Source organism: Palaemon carinicauda, chromosome 1, assembly GCF_036898095.1.
Source record: "Palaemon carinicauda isolate YSFRI2023 chromosome 1, ASM3689809v2, whole genome shotgun sequence".
NCBI lineage: Eukaryota > Metazoa > Arthropoda > Malacostraca > Decapoda > Palaemonidae > Palaemon > Palaemon carinicauda.
Genome location: NC_090725.1, coordinates 184810928 through 184836948, shown reverse-complemented (window position 1 = coordinate 184836948; position 26021 = coordinate 184810928). Strand labels below are relative to the sequence as shown.

The 26021-nt window shown below is 39.2% G+C and overlaps 1 protein-coding gene across 1 annotated transcript in view; it reads right to left on the bottom strand.

The window, feature by feature from the left end:
* LOC137652976 (leucine-rich PPR motif-containing protein, mitochondrial-like) overlaps positions 1–25335 on the bottom strand; it is a 438837-nt gene extending 413502 nt beyond the window's left edge. The window contains 2 exon segments of the mRNA XM_068386371.1: positions 12537–12682; positions 25123–25335. Of these exon segments, the coding sequence (XP_068242472.1) occupies positions 12537–12682; positions 25123–25253 (277 nt within the window). The 5' untranslated portion in view covers positions 25254–25335.
* Positions 25336–26021: the final 686 nt, after the last annotated feature.

Sequence of the window (26021 nt, the reverse complement as noted above, 5' to 3'; positions counted from 1 at the left end):
TTCACAATTTTGTTCCTTCAATTGTTAGGCAGTAACACGGGGGTTCATTTCAACATTTTTCTTCAGAGGCCGAATGATACGAGGCGAAGTCTTCTTCCTTGCCCCCCCCTCCATGTCGGGGAAACGGGAGGGTACCATCTCCTGCCAAGAAGCGTGCAACCAACCTTCTAACTTGCCTCTCATTTACTCCTTGGTTTTCATGCCTAATCGGTGACACTCGATCACCCTGACAATATCATGATGATCAGTTCGAGGCCTAGACATTTTCATCCAAAACTACTAGAGATAATGGCCGAAAAAACAAAGATTAATTGAGGGGGACTCTTAGCATAACCGTCGCAAATGTTCTCCTAACGAATGCGTCGCAGCAACTGAGGAAGATTTTCTAACTGGTTTGAGAGTGAGGGGGAATGAAGGAAAGTTGCCAATTAGTCATTTAACCCGTTCTTGCCATACAAACTGGATTTTTAGCTGGCGAATATTTGAGCGATTTCCGATGTCCTAAATTGATTTGGACATCACAACCCCCGCTAGCTGTGTATATATATATATATATACATATATACATATATATATATATACATATACATATATATATATATATATATACATATATATATATATATACTGTATATATATATATATACATATATATATATACATATATATATATATATATACATATATATACATATATATATATGTATATATATATATATATATATATATATATATATATATATATATATATATATATATATGTATATATATATATATACTGTATATATATATATATATATACAGTATATACATATATATATATATATATGTATATATATAGACATATATATATATATATATACAGTGGAACCTCTACACACGAACGTATCTACATCCGAATTTTCCAACATCCGAAGTAAAATTCGAGCAAATTTTTGACTCTACACCCGAATTTTATTTCGACACACGAAGTAAACATTACGCCATTGAGCGTCGAGTGCTCAGTTCTCTATTCTTGTGTGTATTGTGTGGTTGTCCTCTGTTTGGTCTGTTATTAACAGTGCTTATTTTCTTCCTTTTCTCACATTTCCTTTTTGATTTTACCTATAATCATGGTGCCTAAGAAGCTAAGTTTCAGTACAGGAAGAAGGCAATTCTTTCATTAGAATTGAAGCAAGAAATTATAGAAAAACATGAGAGCAATGTGCATGTGAGTGATACTGTATGGCTAAACAATATGGCCGGAATAGGCCTATGATCTCGAGTATCATCAAGCTGAAGGCAGCCATTAAAGCAAATAACCATCGAAGGTGATCACCATTATTACAAGACATCTTAGCAATACCCTGGAAGAGATAGAACGCCTTTTGTTGATAGGGATAAAGGACAAAGAGATTGTTGGCAACGATAATTTGTGAGAAGGATCAGTGTGATGAACTGAAAGAAAGAAAAAAGCGAAGCAAAGAAAACCATGATAGCATTAGCAAGCTCTTTTAAATAAGACTTCTCTCTTTTTCTGTTTCTCTCTAAACATAGCATTAACATGTTCTTTAAATAAAATCTCTCTCTCTCTCTCTCTCTCTCTCTCTTGTTCTTCTTCGCTGTTATAGTGTTAGATACGTCTATTATTTTTTTCCGAGCGAGAGAGAGAGAGAGAGAGAGAGAGATTAAACAAAACTGTGTTTAGAGTACAAATTATTTTTAACAGCGTCAACGAGTTGAAAAACAATTAAATGTAACTAAGAAAGTAATAACAGCTAATCTGAATTCCTTTATTAACTAAAACAAATATTGATACAAACACACTCGTGTGCGTATGCACAAACACACACACAGGTGCAAAAATTACTACGCAGTAAGAGAGATGGTCGGGGAGGAGGTAGAGACGGTGACTGCGATAACATACAGTAACTCGTCACTGAGAGTGATGAAAATAAAAAAAATCAAAAGAAAAAAAATGTAAAAAATATGAAATATAAAAATAAAAAAAAAATAAATAAGCCGAGTTAAATTAAAATTTCCGTAGTGTAAGTTACAGTATGTTATCGCAGTCACCATCTCTACTTCCTCGCCGATCGTGTCTCCTCGTACTTGTGTGTGTGTGTTTGCGCATACGCACACGAGTGTGTTTGTATCAATATTTGTTTTAGTTAATAAAGGAATTCAGATTCGCTGATATTGTTTTTTTAGTTACATTTAGCTGTCTTTCAACTTGTTAATGCTGTTAAAAATGATATGTAAACAACACATTTTTGTTTAATCTCTCTCTCTCTCTCTCTCTCTCTCTCTCAGAAAAAAATAAGACGTCTCTAACACTAACAGTGAAGAAGAACAAGAGAGAGAGAGAGAGAGAGAGAGAGAGAGAGAGAGGGAGAGAGTGTTTATTTAAAGAACATGATAACACCATGTCTACCTTCTCGCCGATCGTCCGTCTCCTGGCGTAGCAAATCCTACACCTGCGTTGGCCTGTCTCTAAGGTAAAGTAGCAATAAAACACATTTTTTATTTATTACTTCTTTATAATTATCTTTTTTACATGCTTCTTTCATATTATGCAGTTATGTTATTGTTAAGTGTAATTATGTGTAGCCATTTATTAAGTATTTATTATGGGTTTTCAGGCTGAGGAACGAATTAAATGAATTACCATGTATTCTTATGGGAAAATTCGTTTCTACATCCGAACATTTTCTACATCCGAAGTTGGTTGTGGAACGAATTAAATTCGTATGTAGAGGTACCACTGTATATATATATAAATAAATATATATATATATATATATATATAATATACATATATATATAATATACATATATATACAATATACATATATATATACATAAATATACATATACAAATAAATAAATAAATGGGGGCACCTATCTGTCCTCTGTCCATCTGCTGCTTCCTACTGCTAGATGGTTCTTTAAGAGCGATGAATGCTGGTACCTTTCTGAATCGGGCCAATGGACTAAGATGGAAAGAGCCTCAGATATACAGAGGGGAGACGAGAAGATTGGCCTCTTTGCAGCAGCTCTTGTCTGTTATCCACGATCCGCGGTCCGTCCAGCGGGGGAGGGGGGGGGGATTACATAACAATAAAAAAATCTCAAGGTGATGACGAGACGTGCAACCGCTTGCAATTTCTTGCACTGAAGGGGAGGACCCTCCAACTGCCCCCACTCTAGTGGAGGTTGGCCGAAACGGTAAACCAGTTAGTCAGTACAGCTTACAGCTTATGTTATAAGATCGAATCTCCATAGTGATCGCCTTCCGGATAAGAGACCAGTCCGTAATTATCGAACGCAGCTAACCAACACCAAGAAGAGATTGAGATGTATCTTCAATATATTGTTAGATTGGTAATAAGCATAAGTCTACTACGTAGTTGTATTACCGAATTGTGAGCCTGACAAGCATACGGGCTTAGCCTGAATTAAAGTCATGTCCACAACTAAGTGGAGAACGTTGAAAATGTTCGTAACTGAAATCCCTCCTTTTTAGGACAAAAACGTTCGTACTTCATCTCCGATCGGTAAACTAGCATTGAATGTTCCCTACTAGGAGACAGATATGCTTATGAGAAGTTTCCGGTCAAAGTTATTGTAGGAGACTAAGACCTCCGATCGGGAGAATGGAAGAAGTGCCTATAAGAAGGCAGAATGTAATTGCCGTATGTCTGGTTACAGGAAAGTAGCCAAGTAATATAATGAATAACCTGGTTTCAGGAAGGGATATATCTATACAACTTAATCGAACGAAGTTCTAATTGCAAGATGTATATAGCCGTTACTGACAGACAGATCACTTGCATGCATATGTACTTGCCCATCTGTGCTAGCGCATGCGTAATCTCTGCCTCCAGAAAACTTTTACAACGAATCCGGTTGCGGGAATAATGTATGTGCGACAAATCGCATTATAATTGCCCAAGGAATTTTTGATCGTTGACTAGCTGTAGTAATATTTTGAATGACAGCGCATATGTTATCAAACACAATATACAGTTATAAAAGCAATCACTTCTCCTTTGGTTTGCCCCTCCTCTTTATGGGAGGGGCAAACAGCATTCATACACAGACAAGGATGTCTGGTTCCCCATGGGTGGGGTTTGAAACATTCGTGAATGTAATGAAAAGCTGCCCAAATTGTTGCTATCGTTTTAAAACATAAGCCAACACTGCTCCTTAAGGACTAACTGCTTGAGACAATAACCCTGTCAGGGTAGAATAAGTCTCGGGTACGATGATGGGATACTGCTGACTCAATCAAACACTAGAACCTGAGTTCATGACAATAACCTCACGGTTTTGTCTTGAATAGGGCGCATTCTTCGGGAAGGTTTACAGCATTTATGAAGTTTTAACAACACCCGTTGAGGTTATGTAAAATTCTCAGGAACGAGTCTCCCGAAAAGGGTGAAGTCTCGTATGTGGGGTTTGCTTCAACAAGACCAGAAATTACTTTGGCATCGACACTTACCCGAAGGAGTTACCATCAAACGCTTTATCGCTAGCGAGAAAACTACCGTCTAATTCAGGAAAGGGCTGCCAGGGAAAATGAACTAGAATGTAGAAAATATCCATTCCCCACTAGCTTCTGTCCCGGCAGTTGAGGGTTTCTCGATGACGAGAAAAGATCACAAGCCGCCGGCTAACCCAGGGTGGAGGGAAGATGATTGGTTCGTTCAAAAAGGAAAGAATCGGTGCTGGCAAGACCAGCATAGCTTACATAGTGATCAGCTGGGAGTGTAGAGTGACGAAACAAAGCCACGCTACACTGGGAGATCCATCCCCCATCAAGTAGGTGGGGGTGAGGTCGACCATAGATTTAATAAACTCTGGATCGCGGGAATTGAGAGATTCGGCGCAAAGAGAACCTAAGGGTTCTGAATTTTAGTGAATTCCGTTCTCACGCCCCTAAGAGATCGTGAATCTATTTCACATGACCCTAGGGGATCGTTGTGACGAGAACCCGCAGAAACTCTGTCGCTGATTCCTGATAGAATCTTCAGGAATCATGTCGTGTGAACCCAGAGGGGTTCACGCCACCAGAAGCACAATCAGAACACAAAGGAACTATGTCATAGTTACCCCTGTAGGGAGATGCAAACCCTTAGGCCGCAGTTATCCCTCAGGGTTCAGGTACCTCGGAAGGTTTGTCATCCCTATTGCCTGCGGGAGGCTTCCCGGTAGGCAAGATCGGCACAGGCCTACCCTTAGGGATAGGATCTGGGCGTAGTTGTGTAGGCGACTGCTGTTTCTGCGGTGATGGAGGCCTATGAGACTGGAGAGACTGATGGGTGTGTCTCCTTGAAGGACGGTTACCCCCTGCCACCAGAAAGGAAGACGGTACTTCGTTCGAGGACGAGGTAGCCACCGAGAGAGGCGGGTTTGGTTCCGCGAGGATGTTAAAACCTCGAGAACCCTCTTTTGACCGAGACGTAAGGACGTCAAGAGCCGGTGCTTGGAGAGCGTCGAACGACGCTGTTATGTCGCGTGACACAGAGCGAGGGGGGGGGGGTAAACAGAGGATCACGAACCACAATCGTACGGCTAGGAACCTTATCACTAACTCCTGTTGGGATGCAAGCGCCTGAGGATTCAACATAGTGTTGATCGCAAGCGGCCATCTTGGTGCTGAGATGGTCACGTGTGCCAAGGTGGCCGCGCGCTGAGATGGTATTGGGCACCAAGGTGTCCGCGCGCTGCGATGGTTGAACGCTCAGAGTTGCTCGCGCGCTTCAACATAGAGCTGATTCCGCGCCCCTAGTTGGTCGGGCGCGCGCGAACACTCTGCACGACTAGTCCGAAAACTCTGTTGTAAAAGTAAAACTCTTGGTGACTAGGTTCACGAGAACCAGAAGGTTCAGCGTAATCGCGTGAACCCCTAGAGGTCGCACACTTAGGAGTGAACTTCTTGCTACGATAACCCAGAGGTACAACGTAGAGCAGGTCGCACGAACTCTCAACACGACAAGTCCACAAACTCTGTCATAAGAGTAAGACTCTTGATGACGAGGGTCAATGGAACCCGAAGGTTCAGCGTGTTCTGTGTTGCGAGACCCCGAAGGGTCAGTGCAACGAGAAACCGAAGTTCCTCTGTCACGAGACACCGAAGTGTCAGCGTGACTATAGTGCAAGGACCAGAAGGTTCAGAGTAGTGTTCTGCACGAGAGCCTACAGGCTCAGCGATACCGATGTTACAAGCATAAAATGTGTTGCGAGACCCTAAAGGGTCAGCGCAATGGGAAACCGAAGTTTCCCTGTCACGAGACACCGAAGTGTCACTGTGATTAAAGGCATGAGAGCTCAGGGTAACCTGTGTTGCAAGACCCCGAAGTGTACCGCAACGAGAAACCAAAGTTTCCTTGTCATGAGACACCGAAGGGTCAGCGTGATTGATGGTACAAGAGCCCAAGGATCAGCGTAACCCTAGTTACAAGAGCCCGAAAGCTCAGCGTAACTGAAACCCAAAGGTTCAAGTCGCGTGAACTCGAAAGTCCAGCGCGATGGAGACCCGAAGGACTCATAAGGTCATGAGAACCCGCAGGATCAACATGACGAGAGCCCGAAGCCTCACGATCACTGCGAGGAGAACCAGCGGGTTCAAAAAGACATCTTCTCATAGCACAAGGAGGAGAACGTCCAGGATGGAGAGGTCACAAACCCTTCCACCCAACGCTCCTCCGCAGAGGAATGCAGAGCAGACTCCGCCCAAAGGGGAGACTGATCCAGCTCTAAAGATAACTCCTCCGCAGGGGAGGTAGTTCTCCCGAAAGAGAACATCGCTGAAGACCAGGATCTCGCTCTGCCCCTGGAGGAGAACCATAAGCGTAATGGGGGACCGCCGATGCCCAGAGGCAGTCTTCTCTCGAGAACAAGAGACTAGTTCCGCCGAAGGGAAAACCTGCTTCGGAGAAAGCTCTGCCACCGCATCTGGGGGATCGGCAAACTTCTTGGCGTCGGAAACAGACTCAAGGCCTGACCGACTAGCTGAAGGGCCTACGACAACCCAAAGCTCTAACACAAAAGCTGAACACAAGTTTTCTCTCGCGAACGAGAAAAAAGTTCTCCCGAAGGAGATCGCCTGGAACAAGTTTTCTCCCAGCCCTATGGGAAAAAAGCGCAGGCTTACGACATATATTGGTCACTAAACAAACTCTCTCGAAAACGAGAGAAGTCCTCCCAAAGGAGGACATCGCCTAAGACAAACTTTCTCCTAGCTCTATGGGAAAAAAGCATAGGCATAATAATCTCTCTCTCTCGCAAACGAAACAGAAGTCCTCCCAAAGGAAGAACAAGCCTTAGACTTGCTTTCCCTACTCAGGGGGAAAAAGCACAGTCTTCAGCGTCGAGATGGCAGAAGCAGATCTCGTCGAGCTATCAGCAATTCATCCCGGAAGAGGGAAGGTTGCTGAATGGCTTAAGTGGGGAAACTCTCCCTTGGAATAGGGGGGCAGCCCAACTCCGGGGAAGGTTAACACTCCCTCGTATGGGAAGGTTTTCAACCCTTGAAGGCGAACCTCCTGATATCATTCTATGCTTCCCTTCAACAAGCCTTGTTCAAGTTGAAGGTCGGCAACGAGTGCTACCTCGTAAGGTGGGCAGCTTACGAGCTGCCACAGGAAGCGCAGGACATTGACCAGAGTGGCCAAAGCCATCTGTCTTGCTTTCTACGTCGCTGCTATCTGTTAGAAAAGGAAGTAAAAGTTGTGATGAATTACAATTCATAACTCTGCTGCATAGCATGAACTATTTAGGGAATGCCACCTTCCTTGTAAAAGAATTCCTCGAAAAGGAGCTGCACTGTTATAAACTTTAACTCAAGTAATGAAACAACACATGGGAGTGTTGAGGACCTGCCTACCACCCAAGCAAGGGAGGGCGGCAAGGTAGGGGAGTAGTATAAAAAAAATGACAACTCTCTCAAGGCGGAGACCTTCCGATACGTTGTCAACAGTAATTAAAGTTATAAGAATTTAGGAACATAAGAGTATGTTTCCATTTATACATATATACATGCATACATAAGATAAAAACACACACAAAAGAAAAAAAAACTAAACAGAACAACAATCCCGGCAAGTCTTTGCGGGAAAGAAAGACAGCATGTCCGTTCTCTACCGAGCCATAAAGTAAAGTTGTTTCTCAGATGAGAGGTGTTAATGAGCGGGGTAGCCAGTCTACCCCACCCCCCACCCACAAACTAGTGGATGGGGTAGTTATCTCTCACTAAAATTATCACGGCTCATCTTTCAGCTACGCAAAAAGTAATACCCATATAAATAGCAGAGGGGTTGTATTTACGCCGGAACAAATATGAATATTATTATTTCTGTAATTTCATAAAACACAAATTATATTATTTCTGTAATTTCATAAAATATAGTTCCATAAAATTTTCTACTCAATAAAAAAACTATTTACTATGCACTCATTACCCATAGAAAGCTATTATTATTATTATTATTATTATTATTACTAGCCAAGTTACAACCCTAGTTGGAAAAGCTAGATGCTAAAAGCCCAAGGGCTCCAAAAGGAAAAATAGCCCAGTGAGGAAAGGAAATAAATAAATGATGAGAACAAATTAACAATAAATCATTCTAAAAATTGTAACGTCAAAACAGATACTGTATGTCATATGTAAACTATAAAAAGGCTTACGTCAGCCTGTTCAACATAAAAACATTTGCTGCAACTTTGAACTTTTGAAGTTCTACTGATTCAACTACCCGATTAGGAAGATCATTCCACAACTTGGTCACAATTGGAATAAAACTTCTAGAATACTGTGTGTATTAAGCCTCATGATGGAGAAGGCCTGGCTATTAGAATTAACTGCCTGCCTAGTATTTCGAACAAGATGGAATTGTCCAGGAAGATCTGAATGTAAAGGATGGTCAGAGTTATGAAAAATCTTAGGCAACATGTATAATGAACTAATTGAATGACGGTACCAAAGATTAATATCTAGATCAGGAATAAGAAATTTAATAGACTGTAAGTTTCTGTCCAACAAATTCAGATGATAACCAGCAGCTGAAGACCAGACAGGAGAACAATACTCAAAACAAGGTAGAATGAAAGAATTAAAACACTTCTTCAGAATAGATTGATCACCGAAAATCTTGAAAGACTTTCTCAATAAGCCAATTTTTTGTGCAATTGAAGAAGACACAGACCTAATGTTTCTCAAAAGTAAATTTGCTGTCGAGAATCACACCTAAAATTTTAAGTCATATAAAGTTAAAGAAACATTATAAATATTGAGATCTGGATGTTGAGGATCCACTGTCCTTGACCTACTTACAATCATACTTTGAGTTTTGTTAGGATTCAACTTCATACCGCATAATTTGCACCATGCACTAATTTTAGCTAGATCTCTATTAAGGGATTCACCAATCCCAGATCTACATTCAGGGGATGGAATTGATGCAAAGAGAGTAGCATCATCTGCACATGCAACAAGCTTGTTTTCTAGGCCAAACCACATATGTGTAGATAGTATGAAAAGTAATGGGCCAAGAACACTACCCTGTAGAACACTGGATATCACATTCCTATACTCACTATGGTGCCCATCAACAACAACTCTTGAGATCTATTACTTAAAAATTCATTAATAATGCTAAGAAACAACCCATCCACTCCCAACTGTTTGAGTTTGAAAACAAGGGCCTCATGATTAACACAGTCAAAGGCAGCACTAAAATCAAGGCCAATCATACAAACTTCCTGACCACAATCAAGGGATTTCTGTACAGCATTGGAGATTGTAAGAAGAGCATAACATGCTCCAAGGCCTTTACGAAAACTAAATTGCAAAACTAAAACAAGGGCCTCATGATTAACACGGTCAAAGGCAGCACTAAAATCAAGGCCAATCATACAAACTTCCTGACCACAATCAAGGGATTTCTGTACAGCATTGGAGATTGTAAGAAGAGAATTAACACTCTCCAAGGCCTTTACAAAAACTAAATTGCAAACTAGGGAATAGATGATTACCTTCAGCAAACCTATTAAGACGTTTTGCCAGAAGACGTTCAAAAACTTTAAGATAATATGAGAGTTACGGAAATTTGGCGGTAATCAGTTGGACTTGAGCTACCACAAACACATTTACATAGAGGAGTAACATTACCAATTCTCCAAAAAGTTCTTAAAGCTCCTCTTCTTGCTAACTTGCACAAAATAACAGAACTTTGGAGCTAAAAAATCTAGTCTTTATAAAAAACAAAGGAAAAATACCATTTGGGTCAACTCCTCCATAAGCATCAAGGTCCATCAACAGCTTTAATTTCACGAGATCGAAAAGCTAAACTAGTTAATTTAGCTTCAGGAAAACAGGAATGAGGAAGTTCAAGTTTTCATTACTCTGTTTACTGTCAAAAACATCAGCCAAAAGGGTTCCCTTTTCCTTTGGACAGTGAGTGACTGAGCCATCTGGTTTAAGTAAAGAAGGAACTGTTGCATCTACAACAAAAAGTGCAGATTTAAGGGTTGAACACCATTTATGTTCCTGAGTTGTACCAGAAAGGGTTCCTTTTATGGTTAATTTGTATTTCTTTTCAGTTGAGGCATAAACTCTCTGAGCAAAAGCTCTAAGCTGACTATAGTTATTCCAAGTCAAATCTGATCTGTTACCCTTCCAAAGATGATAGGCCTCCTGCTTCTCCAAATAAGCACGTCTACAATAATCATTGAACCACGGTTTGTCCTACTACACTTATTATAACATTTTACCACATATTTTAATTCTTATTTATAATTGCATCTTTACTAAAAGCTCTTAGTATCAGTAGTTATCACTTGCTTAGGTAATGCATTTGTTTGTTCGTCATGATCGGCTTTAAAACGTAAACTAAACGTTTGCTACTATATGTGCGACTCTAGGTCTTGTTATTTTCTGCTAACTTGGTAACACTCCACTCAAATGAGATGTTTTTTCCATGGTCAAGTTCAGCAACTGTCTTTTATATTATTTGTTTATTATTTTGGCACAAAGTCAGTATCAAAATATTGCCTTATTACAACATATCAACAAAATATGAGAAAACAAATACTGCATAAACAACTAATGTGCCATAGCGTCGTCTGCTGGGAGACCACTAGTTGGCATGTTTGTTTGTAGAAAGGGGGGTTGAAGAGTCATCAGCTGATTACCAAAACAAACAAATAACTTGCAGCTGCACTTCATTAAATGAAGTGCAATATAAAAATGAATTTATTATGGATGATAACCATAGGTTTATATTTTGTCTTGTGGGTTTGAGTGCTTGTATATCATTACTGTGGTCTTTGAAAGTTGCCATACTCCCCCATACAACTTTTATTTAGTGTTAAGACACAGGGTGATTTTTGGGGACATTTTTCAAGAAAAGAGGTGCATCTTAAGACATGGGAAATATGGTATTTAATACTGCAGTAAATTTTAGCCATCCCTTCTCTCTTCCCTGGTAAATGTACGTATCAACGTCAGATGTAAATATCTGTATCATTCCGTTTTTTAAGGTTTATTCATGATTTTTTGGTGTGCATATTCCTGTTTACTTTGCTGAATTTATTTCGATATGATAATTTCAAGGAGACTAAAACATGTGTTGGAAGACTTCCCCGGTCACAATAAAATTTTCGAGAGTAGGCCTAAGATAAATTCTCAGAAAACTACGATATGGCTGATTTATCGATTAGCTTTTACTGTTTAGTGTCTAAGGCAAAATTTCAATTTATTGAAAGTGGAAATTTAAATGGGATTACAATCTAATTTGGTTGCTACTCAATATCATTTGTAATACTGTATTGAAATGTGACATAATTAACAAATGTAGGTGGCATGAAAACTCCATAATTCTATAATTGTTCAATAAGTTTTATTTATATTATCTGGATGCTGTTATTGCATTATGCGTATTCACCTTACAAATGCAATTACAAGGACAAAAGGGTTCCAGATACATGAAAAATCACACTAAAATGGCTTAAAAGTCCGTCAGCTTCCGGGGGGCTTACAGCAGCGCCTAGACCCCCAGCTGCTTTGGTTAGGTTTTCCGACCACCCACCTTTTGAACTTGCTGGATCCGCGCTTGTTCAGGGAAGTCTAACTTCAAGAAGGTAAAGCCGAGTGTTCACCTTTAGTTAATGGAGCCATGGTATTAATCTTCACCGCAAGAATAATATCCCCAAGACACTAAATTGTCCTACCAGGAATAAAACCAACGGTCAGTGTCATTTTATTGCAGCCAGTGAATGTGGAAGAATACATCTGCCTTCAACCACAGCTGAGATCAAAGTGAAGAAGGTATGAGTGAGCAGGAGACGGTGCCTCTCCCAGCTGCCACTAGTAAACAAGCTTAACGGATGTTGACACCTGATTAAAACTTTTTATAGCCGTATGCCAGCTTGCACTGATTTCTTATTCTTACGTAAAGAAAACAATATTTGAATTTGTGTAGGAACAAATAATAAACAAATCCCTATTTGAAAAACTATTCTTGACCACCTTTCACAAAACATCCAAAACTCACTTCTATATTTCAGCTCTCCAATTACGTCCTCAACCTCTTTTCTAGATATTCGACCTGTTCGCCTTATTTCTGAATCAATACGGTACAAGACTCTATCAAGCTTTTGCCCAGCCTGAGGAGCAACCCCAACAGCTTTCTGTGCAGATCTGGAAATTAAATATTTAAAAATATAGAAAATAATTCAGAACATTTCATAATACCACTAACTTAATTCATTAAAATTATGCAATGAAATAACAAATTCGAAGATAATTTGTTTTTTTCCTAACGATAAAAACTTTAGCTATTTATTATCTACGAATTTGTCATTTGTTCTGTAACTGGAATACAAACCTACGCTATTTATCTAGGGGTGACTCACTCACCCAATAGGAAGGGTGGACGTCCCTGCCAATCTGGCTTTACCTGGGTATGTTAGTACTCGAAATACGGAGTCCCTGCGCCTCACTAAAATCTTGCTACCCAAGATCTGCGGCCTACGCAAGCTGTGTATTGAGATATTTAGAAGTGTGACTATCCAGGTAAAGTTATTCAGAGTCTTTTTGTAAGAAAAACACTTGTAACCAATTTTCTTAATACCACCTAGCCAGGGTATGGGGATGCAACAGTACAGTACAGAATTAGATTAATACTAGGTACACAAGGGAGCATGGTTTACCTGCAGTGGTTTGAGGTCAGCTTATGCAGAGAACCTAGGATGCTGCTTTCCCCATAGGAGGGGAGAGTGAAGAAAAGAATAAGAGCAAGTCAAACCTTTCCATTCACACACATTAAAACCGGGTAACAGTGCCCTCAACCTTCTGCTACTTGTCCAATAAGGAACTTGAGGAATAAAACCAGCTGTCGTGCAGCCACCACAGGACCAATAGAGATCGTATCGAGTTCCTGCGGATCAAGACTTGCAGGGGAAAGGTTGTGAAAGTCACCTGAGGCATTCGCACCTTTACTTATAGAACCTGCGTCACTGAGTAATCTGGTTAGAAGGGGCAGGGGCATAGCTATGCCCCTGACATCGTGGGTCGACGTGTTGGATGAGGATCTGGATTCAGAGCGTAATTGATAACTCTGTGAATACAGCGGAGATGATGTCTTGTCTCTCCCAGTGCTGACAATAAGAAAAGGCACCTGGGTGGGCTGTTTGCCATTCTCTGAGGTAGAGCTTTAAACCTTACCCCGGGTATAGTAACAGATGATCTGGATCGTCAGTTACTGAGTGGAGACTTGTTGTCTAGGATTCGTCACCTCTGGCGACTGTCTGGCAACAAACTCAAGGACGAAATTGAATGTTTTTTCACCCTTCTCATGAATGGACAATGTCGAAAGAGAGACCATGAAGTTCCTTGACTCATTTGGCCACTGTCAAAGTGTGTAGGAACACTGTCTTCTTAACCAGGTGAAAATTTGTTGCCTGGTGAAATGGACCGAAAAGGCAAGTTTGTAAGTCCACACGAGTTAGGAAAGATCTAGCGATGAGGGGATGTCCCTTCCTTTCAGTTTGAAGGCGAGGCTCAAAGTTGAGTGATCATCTTTACCTGCAGAAACTGAAAAGGGGCTCTTTTCCTCCTGCATATACTCGAGGATTCTGCTATTGCTGGAATAAGAGTTATCGAGTGGAGAGATACGCTTTCCTGTGACACCAACCACAGAAGACGTTATACTTTGCCTGGTAGACTGATGCTGAGGAATTCCTCAGATATCTAGACCACCTCTTAGCAACTTATTACGATAAGCCTCTCTGAGAGAGGAGGTGCTGGGTAGTCTTCAGGCGTACAATCATAACGAAGCTATAGCTTGTGGTATACGTTGAAGTGTGGTTGTCTGTGACGTGGAAAGGTTTCTTTTGGAGGCTCTATCAGGAGCTGCAGAAGGTTTGGAAACTGTTCTGCGTGGCGGAGCTATGAGAGCCCTTGAGAGGCTGACCGATGTTCTAGCCTTGTTGAGTATCATTCTCTTCAGACAAAAACAAGGATGAGATGTAAAGGTCATTGTTGTACCCACCGTTGTTGGCATGCTTCTCGCCAGACAACCTTGGGGTCTAGGACTGAGGAGCAGCAGATGACTGAGGTTCAGGGGCATTATGAACAGATCCTCAGTTGGAGAACCCTGTAAAGTCAGGATTTTGTGGGCTACAAAGTGATCAGGTGATCCAAAGACCATTCGGTACACCTTATCCAAGGTGATGTGCACAGATTGTCGGCGAGCACATTCCTCTGGTCTGGAATGAAGCAGGCTGATAGTGGTACTGAACGCACTTTGGCCTATCTTAGTATTTATACTGTTAGATGGGAAGAGGCTGCGAGCAAGTTCCTTCTTGCTTGTCGATGTAAGCCCCTATATGGTGTTGTCGCTCTTCACACCACTGAGTGGCCTCTTAGGAACTGATGGGGCTGTTGAAGGACCAGAAAGTTAGCCTTCATCTCTTAGGAGATTAAAGTGAAGGTACTTCTGGACTCTGCCCAGAGGCCTGAGGTCGTGTGGTACAGCACTAAGGTTCCTCCTCCTCCCTTCTCTTGATGTCTCTAAGCACAGCATCAAGTCCGAGGGGTGGGGTAGGATGAGAAGGTTAAACCACTCAGTAGATTCTCAACTGACACCCATCCCTTGAGGTTCGTACAAGCTTCTGGTCCCATGGGGAACAGAATGTTCAGGGAATCGAAGGCCTGATACCAATCAGACTCAAGCCACCACTAGAGAGAAGGAATCCTGAGGCTGCCAAGGAAGCTAGACAAGCCAAAGATGATAGGTGTCCAAGGAGAAATAGTCAATCTGGGCTGGGAGTTCTTCTCGTCCCCAAAAAGGGTCTTGTGACTTTTCTAAGCCTCGTTATCCTGTCTTTGATGAGAAGGTTTTGTGGAGATTGGTGTCTAGAATCATTCCCAGATACTGTATATCAGAGTTCTGAGAGGGTAGTAGGGAAGACTTCCAAAGGTTTACCATGATTGATTGATTTAAGGTTTTCAGGTATCCTGACATCTAAGGTCATTGACGCCGATATCTTTTAGTTTATATATACAAAAAATGAAAGAATATTCAATTAAAACCATAAAAGTTGAATGTCATTATAAAAGTTAGATAGTTTTTAGAAGACCTGCCTCTGAAATAAATCTAAAAATGCCACTTGCATAGTAGGACACATGTCCAAGAATCTTGGCAAGGATGAACCTGCCACCCACACCTCGAGCCTCAAACAAATATCTATTCCTTAAGTTATTATAATTAGGGCATTCGGTCAACAAATGCCTCACTGTTAGAGGTACTAAACAGTACGCACAATACGGTTGGTGTTGGCCCTTCAGCAGAAACTTGTGTGTCAACCGAGTATGACCAATACGGAGACGACAAAGAGAAGTCTCCCATTTTCGAGGCATCATGTTATACCTCCAAGGAGATATGACATTTGTTACTTCTCTCATTTTATTGCCATCTAGACTATCCCAGTGCTGTTGCCATTTATTACAAAGCAATTTCTTGATGTTAGGGGGATATCGTTACATGGAATGGGATACCTTCTTGGCAGCAACTCTGATGCAGCATTCTTTGCCAGTGAATCTCCCTTCTCATTCCCAGACACACCTACATGTGCTGGAACCCAACAAAATCTAACCATTAAACCTCTCTGTCCAATAATAAAAAGCCATTCTAAAATCTTTAAAACTAGAGGGTTGCTAGAATTAAAAACTTCTAAAGCTTGAAGGACACTCCTTGCATCACTAAAAATTGTAAAATTACCCTCCTTCTCCAACGCTATTTTCTCAATAGCGGTTAATATGCCATACAGTTCGGCAGTAAATATGGAAGCTGTTAGAGGAAGCGCACCTCTACAATTAAAACCATTACTATGTACTCCAAATCCAACGCCAGCATCAGATTTGGAGCCATCAGTATATATAAAAGTCGATCCTTTATGTTCTTCAACATGTTCCATAAAAAGAGACCTGGCTTCTAGGTCAGTCATATTCTTCTTAACTCCAATAAAGTATTTACAAAAAGATATCTCTGGTAATTTCCATGGAGGCGTTGATGATACCTTGAATGGAAGTACCTTACTTCTAATTATATCCTGACTGTTTAATAATCGTTTCACCCGAAAGCCATAAGGTTGAAAAGATTTTGGGTGCAACTCAAAGTATGATGTATGTCTTACAAGGCTTGCAGTCTAAAAGGCTAAAGAGTTAGGGAGTCTTTGCAATCTAAACCAATACCAAATAATAGAAGACATTCGGTAAAGGTCTAGAGGTAACTCTCCAGCATCAACAAGGAGACTTGGGATAGGTGAGGTTCTAAATGCTCCTGTAGACAATCTAATACCAGCATGATGTATCGAGTCTAATATTTTCAACCGGCTTGGAATGGCTGAAGAGTATATTTCACATCCATAACTAATTTTGGAAAAAATCAAGGCCTTGTATAATTTTAAAATAGTATTGCGGTCTGGCCCCACGATGTATGGGACAAAACTTTTAAGATATTCAGAGCCTCAAGAAATTTAGCTTTTAACCCTTTCAAGTGAGAAACCCATGTAAGCCTACAATCAAATATCAAACCTAAAAATTTAGCTTCACTTAAACATGGTATCCGTTGACCTTTAATGTATATATCCGGGTCTGGATGTACTCCCCGGATACGACAAAAATGGACAATGGTAGTTTTACTTGTCGAGAACTTAAACCCATTCATATCAGCCCATTGGATAATTTTGTCAATAGAGAGTTGTACTTTTCTCTCAACCATTGCCATTCTAGTGCCAGCAAATGATATTGAGAGATCAACCACAAATGATGTTGAGAGAACATCTTGGGGAATGACTGAGGATATCCCATTAATTGCTAGTGCAAACAGGGTTACACTCAGCACACTCCACTGAGGAACTCCTTCTTCCTGACACTTACTGTCTCTGATAGTTTCCCCCACTCTCACTTGAAAAACTCTATATGAAAGAAATGCCTGAATAAATAGCGGAAGCTCTCTTCTCAATCCCAATTCATGAATTGTTTTAAGTATACCATATCTCCAAGTGGTATCATATGCCTTTTCAAGGTCAAAAAAGACTGTCACATGATGCTGTTTGGAAGCAAACGCTTCACAAATAGAGGACTCAAGTCGTATCAACACATCAGTCGTTGAGTGCATTTTTCTGAATCCACATTGAATCGGTGATAAAATACTTTTCTTTTCAAGGTACCAAATCATTCTTGCATTGACCATCTTCTCCATGACTTTACATAAACAAGATGTCAATGCAATAGGTCTGTAGTTTGCTGCTAAAATCTTGTCCTTACCAGGTTTTAAAAAGGCTAAAATAATGGCTAGTTCCCAAACACTTGGATAACTATGATCATACCATATTCTATTAATAATGCTTAAAATAAATAACTTAGTATTAAAATGTACATGTTTAATCATTGCATATGGAATTCCATTGGGTCCCGGGGCTGTGTTGTTACAATTAGTAAGAGCGGAATCATATTCTCTTTCAGTAAAAGGAGAATTATATGACTCTTCCCTTCCTGTAACGAAATCTAAAATTTTATTTTCCTTGTTGCTCCTATACTGGTGACCAGGAGCTCCTTCACACTTGCTGGATACATTTGAAAAATTTTCAGCCAGGGGCCATTGTTGACATCATTTGCTTCAGTCACATACTGACCATTCACCTTCAACACTGGTGGTGGGTTCGGGGTAAATTTGTCCGCAATCTTTTTTATTTTCCTCCACACAGCAGATGGTGGTGTTCCACTGTTAATGGAGGTAACAAAAGACACCCATGACTGGCGCCTAGCTTCCTTCATGGCACGACGCAACTATGCTCTACATTTCTTGTATATAATCAAATTACCCTCAGTGCGGTGTCTGCGCAGTCGAGTTAAAGACCTTCTTGTGGCTCTGTGCAGGGCAGTTAGTTCTGAAGACCACCCGGGGACTGGTCGTCGTTTGAATAACCCTGTTGTTTTGGGAATTGAATTAACTCCTGCTGTATGAAGGGTTCCATTTTGTAAGTCTATGGCATCATCAATATTTTCAAACTGTTCTGCAGTTCCTTCAATTTCACTTAGCTCACGAAATCTATCCCAGTCCGCCTTATCAAGATTCCATCGTGGAGATCTTTGTAAAGGTGAACCATTCTTGGTGTTTATAATGATTGGTGCATGGTCACTAGTATGCCAATCATCTAATGTCCTCCAATCGAAATCAAGGAGACAGTTAGAGCTTGCAATTGAAAGGTCGATGCATGACAAGGTACCGGTCTGTACATGGAAGTGTGTGGGCTTTCCTGTATTAACGAGTCCGACATCCTCGTTTTCCACAATTGATGTTATAATATTGCCCCTGGTGTTTGCTAAAACATCACCCCACAAGGGATGTCTACCATTCAAATCTCCAAGTAAAAGAAAAGGTTGAGGGAGCTGTTGAATCACCTCTACTAAATCTTCATACAATATGTTATCATTTGGAGGCAAGTACAGCGAACATATTGTATATTTTCTCCCTATATCAACCCGTACAACCACTGTCTGCAGAGGTGTACGGACAGATATAGGTATTTGGGGAACATCTTGACGAATGTATATGAGACTTCCGCCATGGCTCCCTACTCTATGATCATATGGTGTCCTATAACTAATATATTCGCGAGGACAAGGGGTATTAGCATCAAGCTTGCTCTTCTGTAGACTTACAATTATGGGGGAATGCTCGTAAACTAAGAGCTTAAGTTCTTCATATTTGGCCCTTAAACCCTGACAATTCCATTGCAAAATGGAGGAAAACACTATGGTTTATTTTTTGGAAGAGCTTTTAGATGAAGTCTTCCCATTAGCAATTTTTGATCTAATGCTATTTCCCGGTGGTTTTATTGCCTTATGGCCTTATTTTTTGTTTGGGTTCCCCCAGGTCCCTCAGTGTGAGGCACCTTGTATATCCACCAGAGAGTTGCTAATGCATCTTCCGGTGTATTTTGCATCTTCCAGTCTTGGATGGTCTGGGATGCATCTTAGGTATTTATCGAGCTTATTCTTAAACACATCTACGCTCACTCCTGATATGTTTCTTAGATGAGCTGGCAGCACATTAAATAGTCGCTGCACCATCGATGCTGGTGCGTAGTGGATTAATGTCCTGTGCGCCTTCCTTGGTTTTCCTGGTATATTTTTTGGCACTATTAATCTACCTCGGCTTGCTCTTTCTGATATTTTTAGCTCCATGATGTTTTCAGTAATTCCTTCTATTTGCTTCCATGCTTGTATTATCATGTAGCGTTCTCTTCTCCTTTCTAGACTGTATAGTTTTAAAATTTGCAGTCTTTCCCAGTAGTCAAGGTCCTTAACTTCTTCTATTCTAACAGTATAGGACCTTTGTACACTCTCTATTTGTGCAATATCCTTTTGGTAGTGTGGGTACCATATCACATTGCAGTACTCGAGTGTACCACGTACATAAGTTTTGTAAAGCATAATCATGTGTTCAGCTTTTCTTGTTTTAAAGTGTCTGAATAACATTCCCATTTTTGCTTTACATTTAGCCAACAGTGTTGCTATTTGGTTGTTGCATAACATATTCCTATTTAACATTACACCAAGGTCTTTAATTGCTTCCTTCTTTGTGATTGTCTCGTTATTAGGTCCCTTGTATATCTCTGCTCTGTTTCCATAATTCATTGATTCGAATTTATCGGAGTTAAATACCATCCTATTTATCTCCGCCCATTCATATATTTTGTTTAGATCTCTTTGTAGTGAGTTCCTATCTTCATCACAAGTAATTTTTCTACTTATTCTTGTGTCATCGGCAAAACTTCTCACTACAGAGTTTTCAACATCACAGTCTATGTCTGAGATCATAATAACAAACAGCAGTGCAGCTAATACCGTACCTTGTGGCACGCCAGATATTACTTGAGCTTCATCTGATTTCTCGTCATTTGCAACCACTATCTGTTTTCTGTTTTGCAAGAATTCTTTTACCCATTTTCCTATCTTTCCCACAACATTATGCTTTCTCATTTTTTTCTCTAATATATTATGGTCTACCTTGTCAAAGGCTTTTGCAAAATCTAGATAGATCACATCTGTGTCTTTTTCATTTATCATATTTTTGTATATGTTTTCATAGTGTGCTATCAGTTGGGTTAGTGTACTTTTTCTGGGCACAAAACTGTGTTGACCTATATTAAACAAATTATTTTTAACCAAATGATCCATTATTTTCTTTTTTATTACCCTCTTATACACTTTCATAATACTGTATGTGATGTTAGACTAACAGGTCTATAATTGCTTGCCTCTAGTCTTGATCCACTTTTGAAGATAGGGGTTATATAAGCTAATTTATGTTTAACATATATCTCGCTCATATCTACACTTTGTCTTAGCAGTATTGCAAGTGGCTTCGAGATAGTGTTTGCAGTTTTTTTTTAATAAAATCGATGGAACTCCATCTGGTCCTGCTGCTAATCCATTTTTAATTTCGTTTATAGCCTTGACAATATCTGCTTCATTAATATCTATATCCGTTAGATATTCAACATTTTCTTCTCTCATTTCTGTTTCATTATTCTCATTCGCAATTCTTGGCGTGAACTCACTCTTATATTTTTCTGCTAATATGTTGCATATTTCCTTTTTTTCATTCATTAGCCATCCTTCAATTCTTAGAGGGCCTATTTCTAATCTCCCTTTATTCATCTTTTTTGCATAGGAGTAAAGTATTTTGGGGTTTTTTTTATATTTTGAAGTGTCCTTTCTTCTAAGTCCCTTTTTTCCTTTTCTTTTGACTGTATAATCTTTTGTTCTGCATTTTCTTGATAAATATGGTTTTTTGTTTGTGCTTTTCTTGTTGTCCTTCTGATCAAATTGTTGAGGGGGATGGTGGACCTCAACTTGAATTTCTGATTTATTTAAATTGTCTTCTGGTTGATCAGAGACATCAACAGACAAAACATATTTATTTGATGCCATAACTCTAATATTTCTTATGGAAGGGGGTGAGAGAGATGGAGGTCTCTCTCTTTTCCTATTCATAGGTGGTGAGGATCTATCAGGTTTTTGCACCTTCCCTACCACAGGTGCACCTGGTAACTTTGTTTCGGGTGGAACCTCCGTCAAATTAGGCAAGGACATGGCCTGAGAGAGATTAGTACTATTGCTGGTAATGGGGGATGAAGTTTGTATAGAAGTGGGCAGAGCCGCAGTTTTAATACACAGTGGCAGAGCCTTGGAAGGCAATATGCTTACCTTGTCACGTAAAACTTTACTATCATTAGATGATGTATTTCTTTTCTTGGAATTACTGGCAGCACTATGTGGGTTCGATGTCTCCTGTGGTATATTTTCTCTTGATTTCAGTGCCTTTGCATAGCTGTTTGGTTTTTTCAGTAGTCTTTTGGCATGTCCTACACTTATGTGTTCTACACTGGATTTGTTGAGGGCTGCTTCTTCAAATTTATAAATCTCGCAGTTCCTGTCAGTGGATTTATGGTTTGAATTGCAATTCAAACAGCTGGGCTCAAGTGTACACTCTCCATGATAAGGACTGGCACAGATGCTACACATTTTTTCATTTTTACAAACTTTAGAAGGATGTCCAAATTTGAAACATTTGAAGCATTGTAAGGGCTTTTGTTTATAAGGTCAAACTTTTATTCTTTGACATGTATTTGACTAGAAATTAAAGTATCATATATTTACTTAAAGTTTTACTATCTTTCACCAGTATTTGTACTTTTCTTCTTATGACTGTATTTTTCTTCTATTTCTGTTTTTAACCTAATAATGTATCTTTTTAATTCCTCTTTTTTCTATTAAGTTCCTTTCTTTCCTTAATCTTTTTCCTTATTTCCTCGGTTACCCAAGGTTGTTCTTTGGTCTTCCCTTCATTCGTTACCCTTCTCCTATATGTTTTAGTCAAATGTTCTTGTTTCATTTCTGCCATTATAATGTTTAGCTCTTCAATGTTTTTTACATCCTTGCTAACGAGTTTTCTCTCTATGGATTATACATATTCGTCTATATCTTTTGTGTCGTTGCTACTGTATATGTAATTTCTTCCCACTTCCCTTTATTGGAGTTATTTTCTCTATTTGTTTTTACTTCCAATTCTACTGTTATTATGTTGTGATCTGATATGTTTAATACTGTTTTATCTTCATCTATTTCCATAAATATAAATTGTTTATATAGCATATGATTTGCAAGAACAAAATCAATAGCACTATACTGGTCTTGTCTATTCCACAGGTATGGTCCTGAACACCTTTCGGTATTATTGTACTGTATTACAGGGCAATGTAAACTATGGAAAAAACTACTTTTTCTATAGAAAAAATTCTGGTCTCTTCGAAAATGACACCCGTTCCGTCGCAAATGAATAGTTTCAGAATTATATATATATATATATCTATATCCAACGATAAAGGGGGACCCCCAGTGAGAACTCGGGGTTTTGGGTGGGGAAAACAAACTGGGGAATCGATATATAATGGTAAAACGAGCCTTTTCTCCTTTATACATTACATTCTTGGATGTATAAACCGATGAAAAAATACAGTAATATTAAGCTGCCATTAGCAATGTTAGCATAACATGCTAACATTCGCAGTATTTTTCATTTATTTGTTGACATTCTCCCAGTTGGTTGTAGTCGCTCTCGTTCGTTCGTTTGTACATAGTAACTTTCGACCTTCTGTGCATAAACTCCTCCCACCTGCGCATAAACTCGCCCTCCACCAAAAAGGATTACTTCTTCTATTATAACCCATCCCAATTTTCCCCTACGTCATTTTAACCGCCACATTCAACTATTAGACTTCACCTGCTTTATTCAAGTATTTTACTTGATTCAGTACCACTACAGTATACCATTCCTTTTATGTAATACCCTCGTATACATATTACGTTTGACCCAAGAATTACTCGTTTTATCATCTGGTATCTTATAAAATCACCTCATTTTATATTCCCATTAAATATTACAGTATTTATCATACAGTCCATTTTATCTTTCTATATTACTTTTATACATTGTTATTACCTTGTCACGCCCAGATTTCACATAAATACTTGCTCTGGACAAGTTTCCCATTCTGGTTCATTCATGTTTACTCTCTAGACTCCGTCGATTTTCTGTTAACCAATCACGAACCCATACGTATGGAAAGTTTGCACAGGGAGGTTAATATTTCCCAACCCCCACCTTTCAACAAACCTTTTACCGTGGAAACCTTTGTACAAGTCAGGTCTTTGTTAGTTCAAGTGACGTCTTTTTGCGTATCTTATGATGGAAGTTTTAGAAACTTGTAACGACTACCGTAATCCATACTTGAAAGTATTTCGGTGAATTCCAATGTTGATAATTTTCTTAAATCTCATAATGTAATAGCCCAACGTTTACTGTCCCAAGTGCAGTACTAAGTTAAGACAAAGAAGAAACGGCGATGTGGATATACAGAACTTAAGACGTCACAGTCATAACACCCCGGTGACCCACAAGTTTCGTCGTCGTGGTCATAAAGTAAGTCATTAATTTCTTTAATTTTATATATTTGCAGGTAGAACCTTGGATAGGGGTTGTGACCTGGGAAGGGGGTCCGAGGGCTTGCCCCCGCCTAGGGGTTGTGACCTGGGAAATTCTAGGTTAGGTTACGTGGGTTTGTTAGGTTCTGTACCCTTTTGTACATTTTTATATATTGAGTAAAGGATATATGGAAAAATGCTTCAAAATACACATGCTAATATTATCGTAGCATTATTAACGTTAGCAATGGCAGCGTAACATTGGTAACATTGCGTAACATTGTTAATGTTAGCGTTCGCAGTACATAAATTCTTGACGAGTGAAGTGACACGGAAATTGAACCAGTCATTATATTTAAACATTTTAACAGAAAATATATGTTTTCCTGTAGATAATAACATGATTTAACTAGTCTTCACCTTCATTTCAGTCATAATAACAGCAACCAGTTTGGCTACTTGAAGTTAGTCGAACTGGTTGTTCTGTTTGTTTGCGGTTGGAATGAAGGTCAAATCACGTTATTTACTACAAGAAAACATATTTTCTGTTCGAAATGAGAATCTGTAATACAGCAAAACTTTACCCACCTCTCATCTCCCTTCAATAGTGTTAGGTTGAATTGTTTAAAACTATTATTCGTTCAGCCACTAATCCCAAGTCCACTTCTATAGTATTAGTATTTGCCTAAGAGTTGGGGGTCAATAAATGACTTGGCTGTGGAGAGCATCAACTTCCCTAGGCTATGAGTAGATGTGCCCAAACTTACGGGGCCAATGGACTTGAAGCACATGGTCATTGGGGAGGGGGGGCTGCTGCCTATTATGCCCTATTAGTTACCTAACCTACTATTATACTATATAGCGGTTGCCTCAAACTTACCACTTTATCATGCATACATGAGTTGGGCTAGCCTCTAATACCTAATACCACGACCTCCATTTGAGTTTAGAAGCGAATAGGTAACATAGTGTACTTCGTAAATTAGACTGATTGTAAGACATTACAAAAGAGTTCAATGACAACAATAAATACATAAGATTACTAAACCGGTCTTTTTAACTTCTTGCCTTAACCTTACCTCACGATGGATAAATTAACTCGTGGAGTCTGTAGCTTTGGTATTCGAGTTACTTCATATCTTGGTGACAAGATATGTTTAAAACCACTGAATATTCTTATCATACTTCGAGACATTAAAATAGAAGCCATTTCTACTGCTCTTCCTAACGTTGTCGTCGATTTCCACTTCGGAAATTCTGGTATCTGGATTCTAGCTTTGACTTACTCTTCTTCTTCTAATTTAGTCGGAGATCATCTAGCCCATTCTGGGAAATAATCATTAATAAATGAGATTAAAAAAAATAAAGCCTCATAACTAATCAACGCAGTTGATAGAACTGAAATATTAGTATTTCAGTAAATCAAATTAATGTTATTTTCGTTCCACCACACAAGCTTGATACTTATATTCAAACAATATCCATGCTTTCCAATCTGATTCTATTGATGTGGATCAACTTCTTCAAACATTGTCTTGAACTATTAGTTTTATTAATAATAAATTTCAAAAGCATCCTCCTATTATTACTTCAGTAACTTGCAAAAAAAAGCATGTAATTAAGTATATTTTCGTTTCAACACAGCATTAATGCTGGTTTAGAGAATGAATTTAATAACCATTCCTCTGTCGGATAGTTAATTATGCGTTCAGTAAATTAGTTTTAGCCATATATATATATATATATATATATATATATATATATATATATATATATATATATATATATATATGCATATATATATATATATATATATATATATATATATATATATATATATATAATCCACCCTTTCCTGTATATTCTTATCTTCATGTTTTCCCAGTAGACTACTCAAAAGGGCAGTTTAATTCGAGTCCTCTTAACTTTATTTTAGCCCGTATCTTTGCACATTGTGTTTCTTCCAATATATGATTAC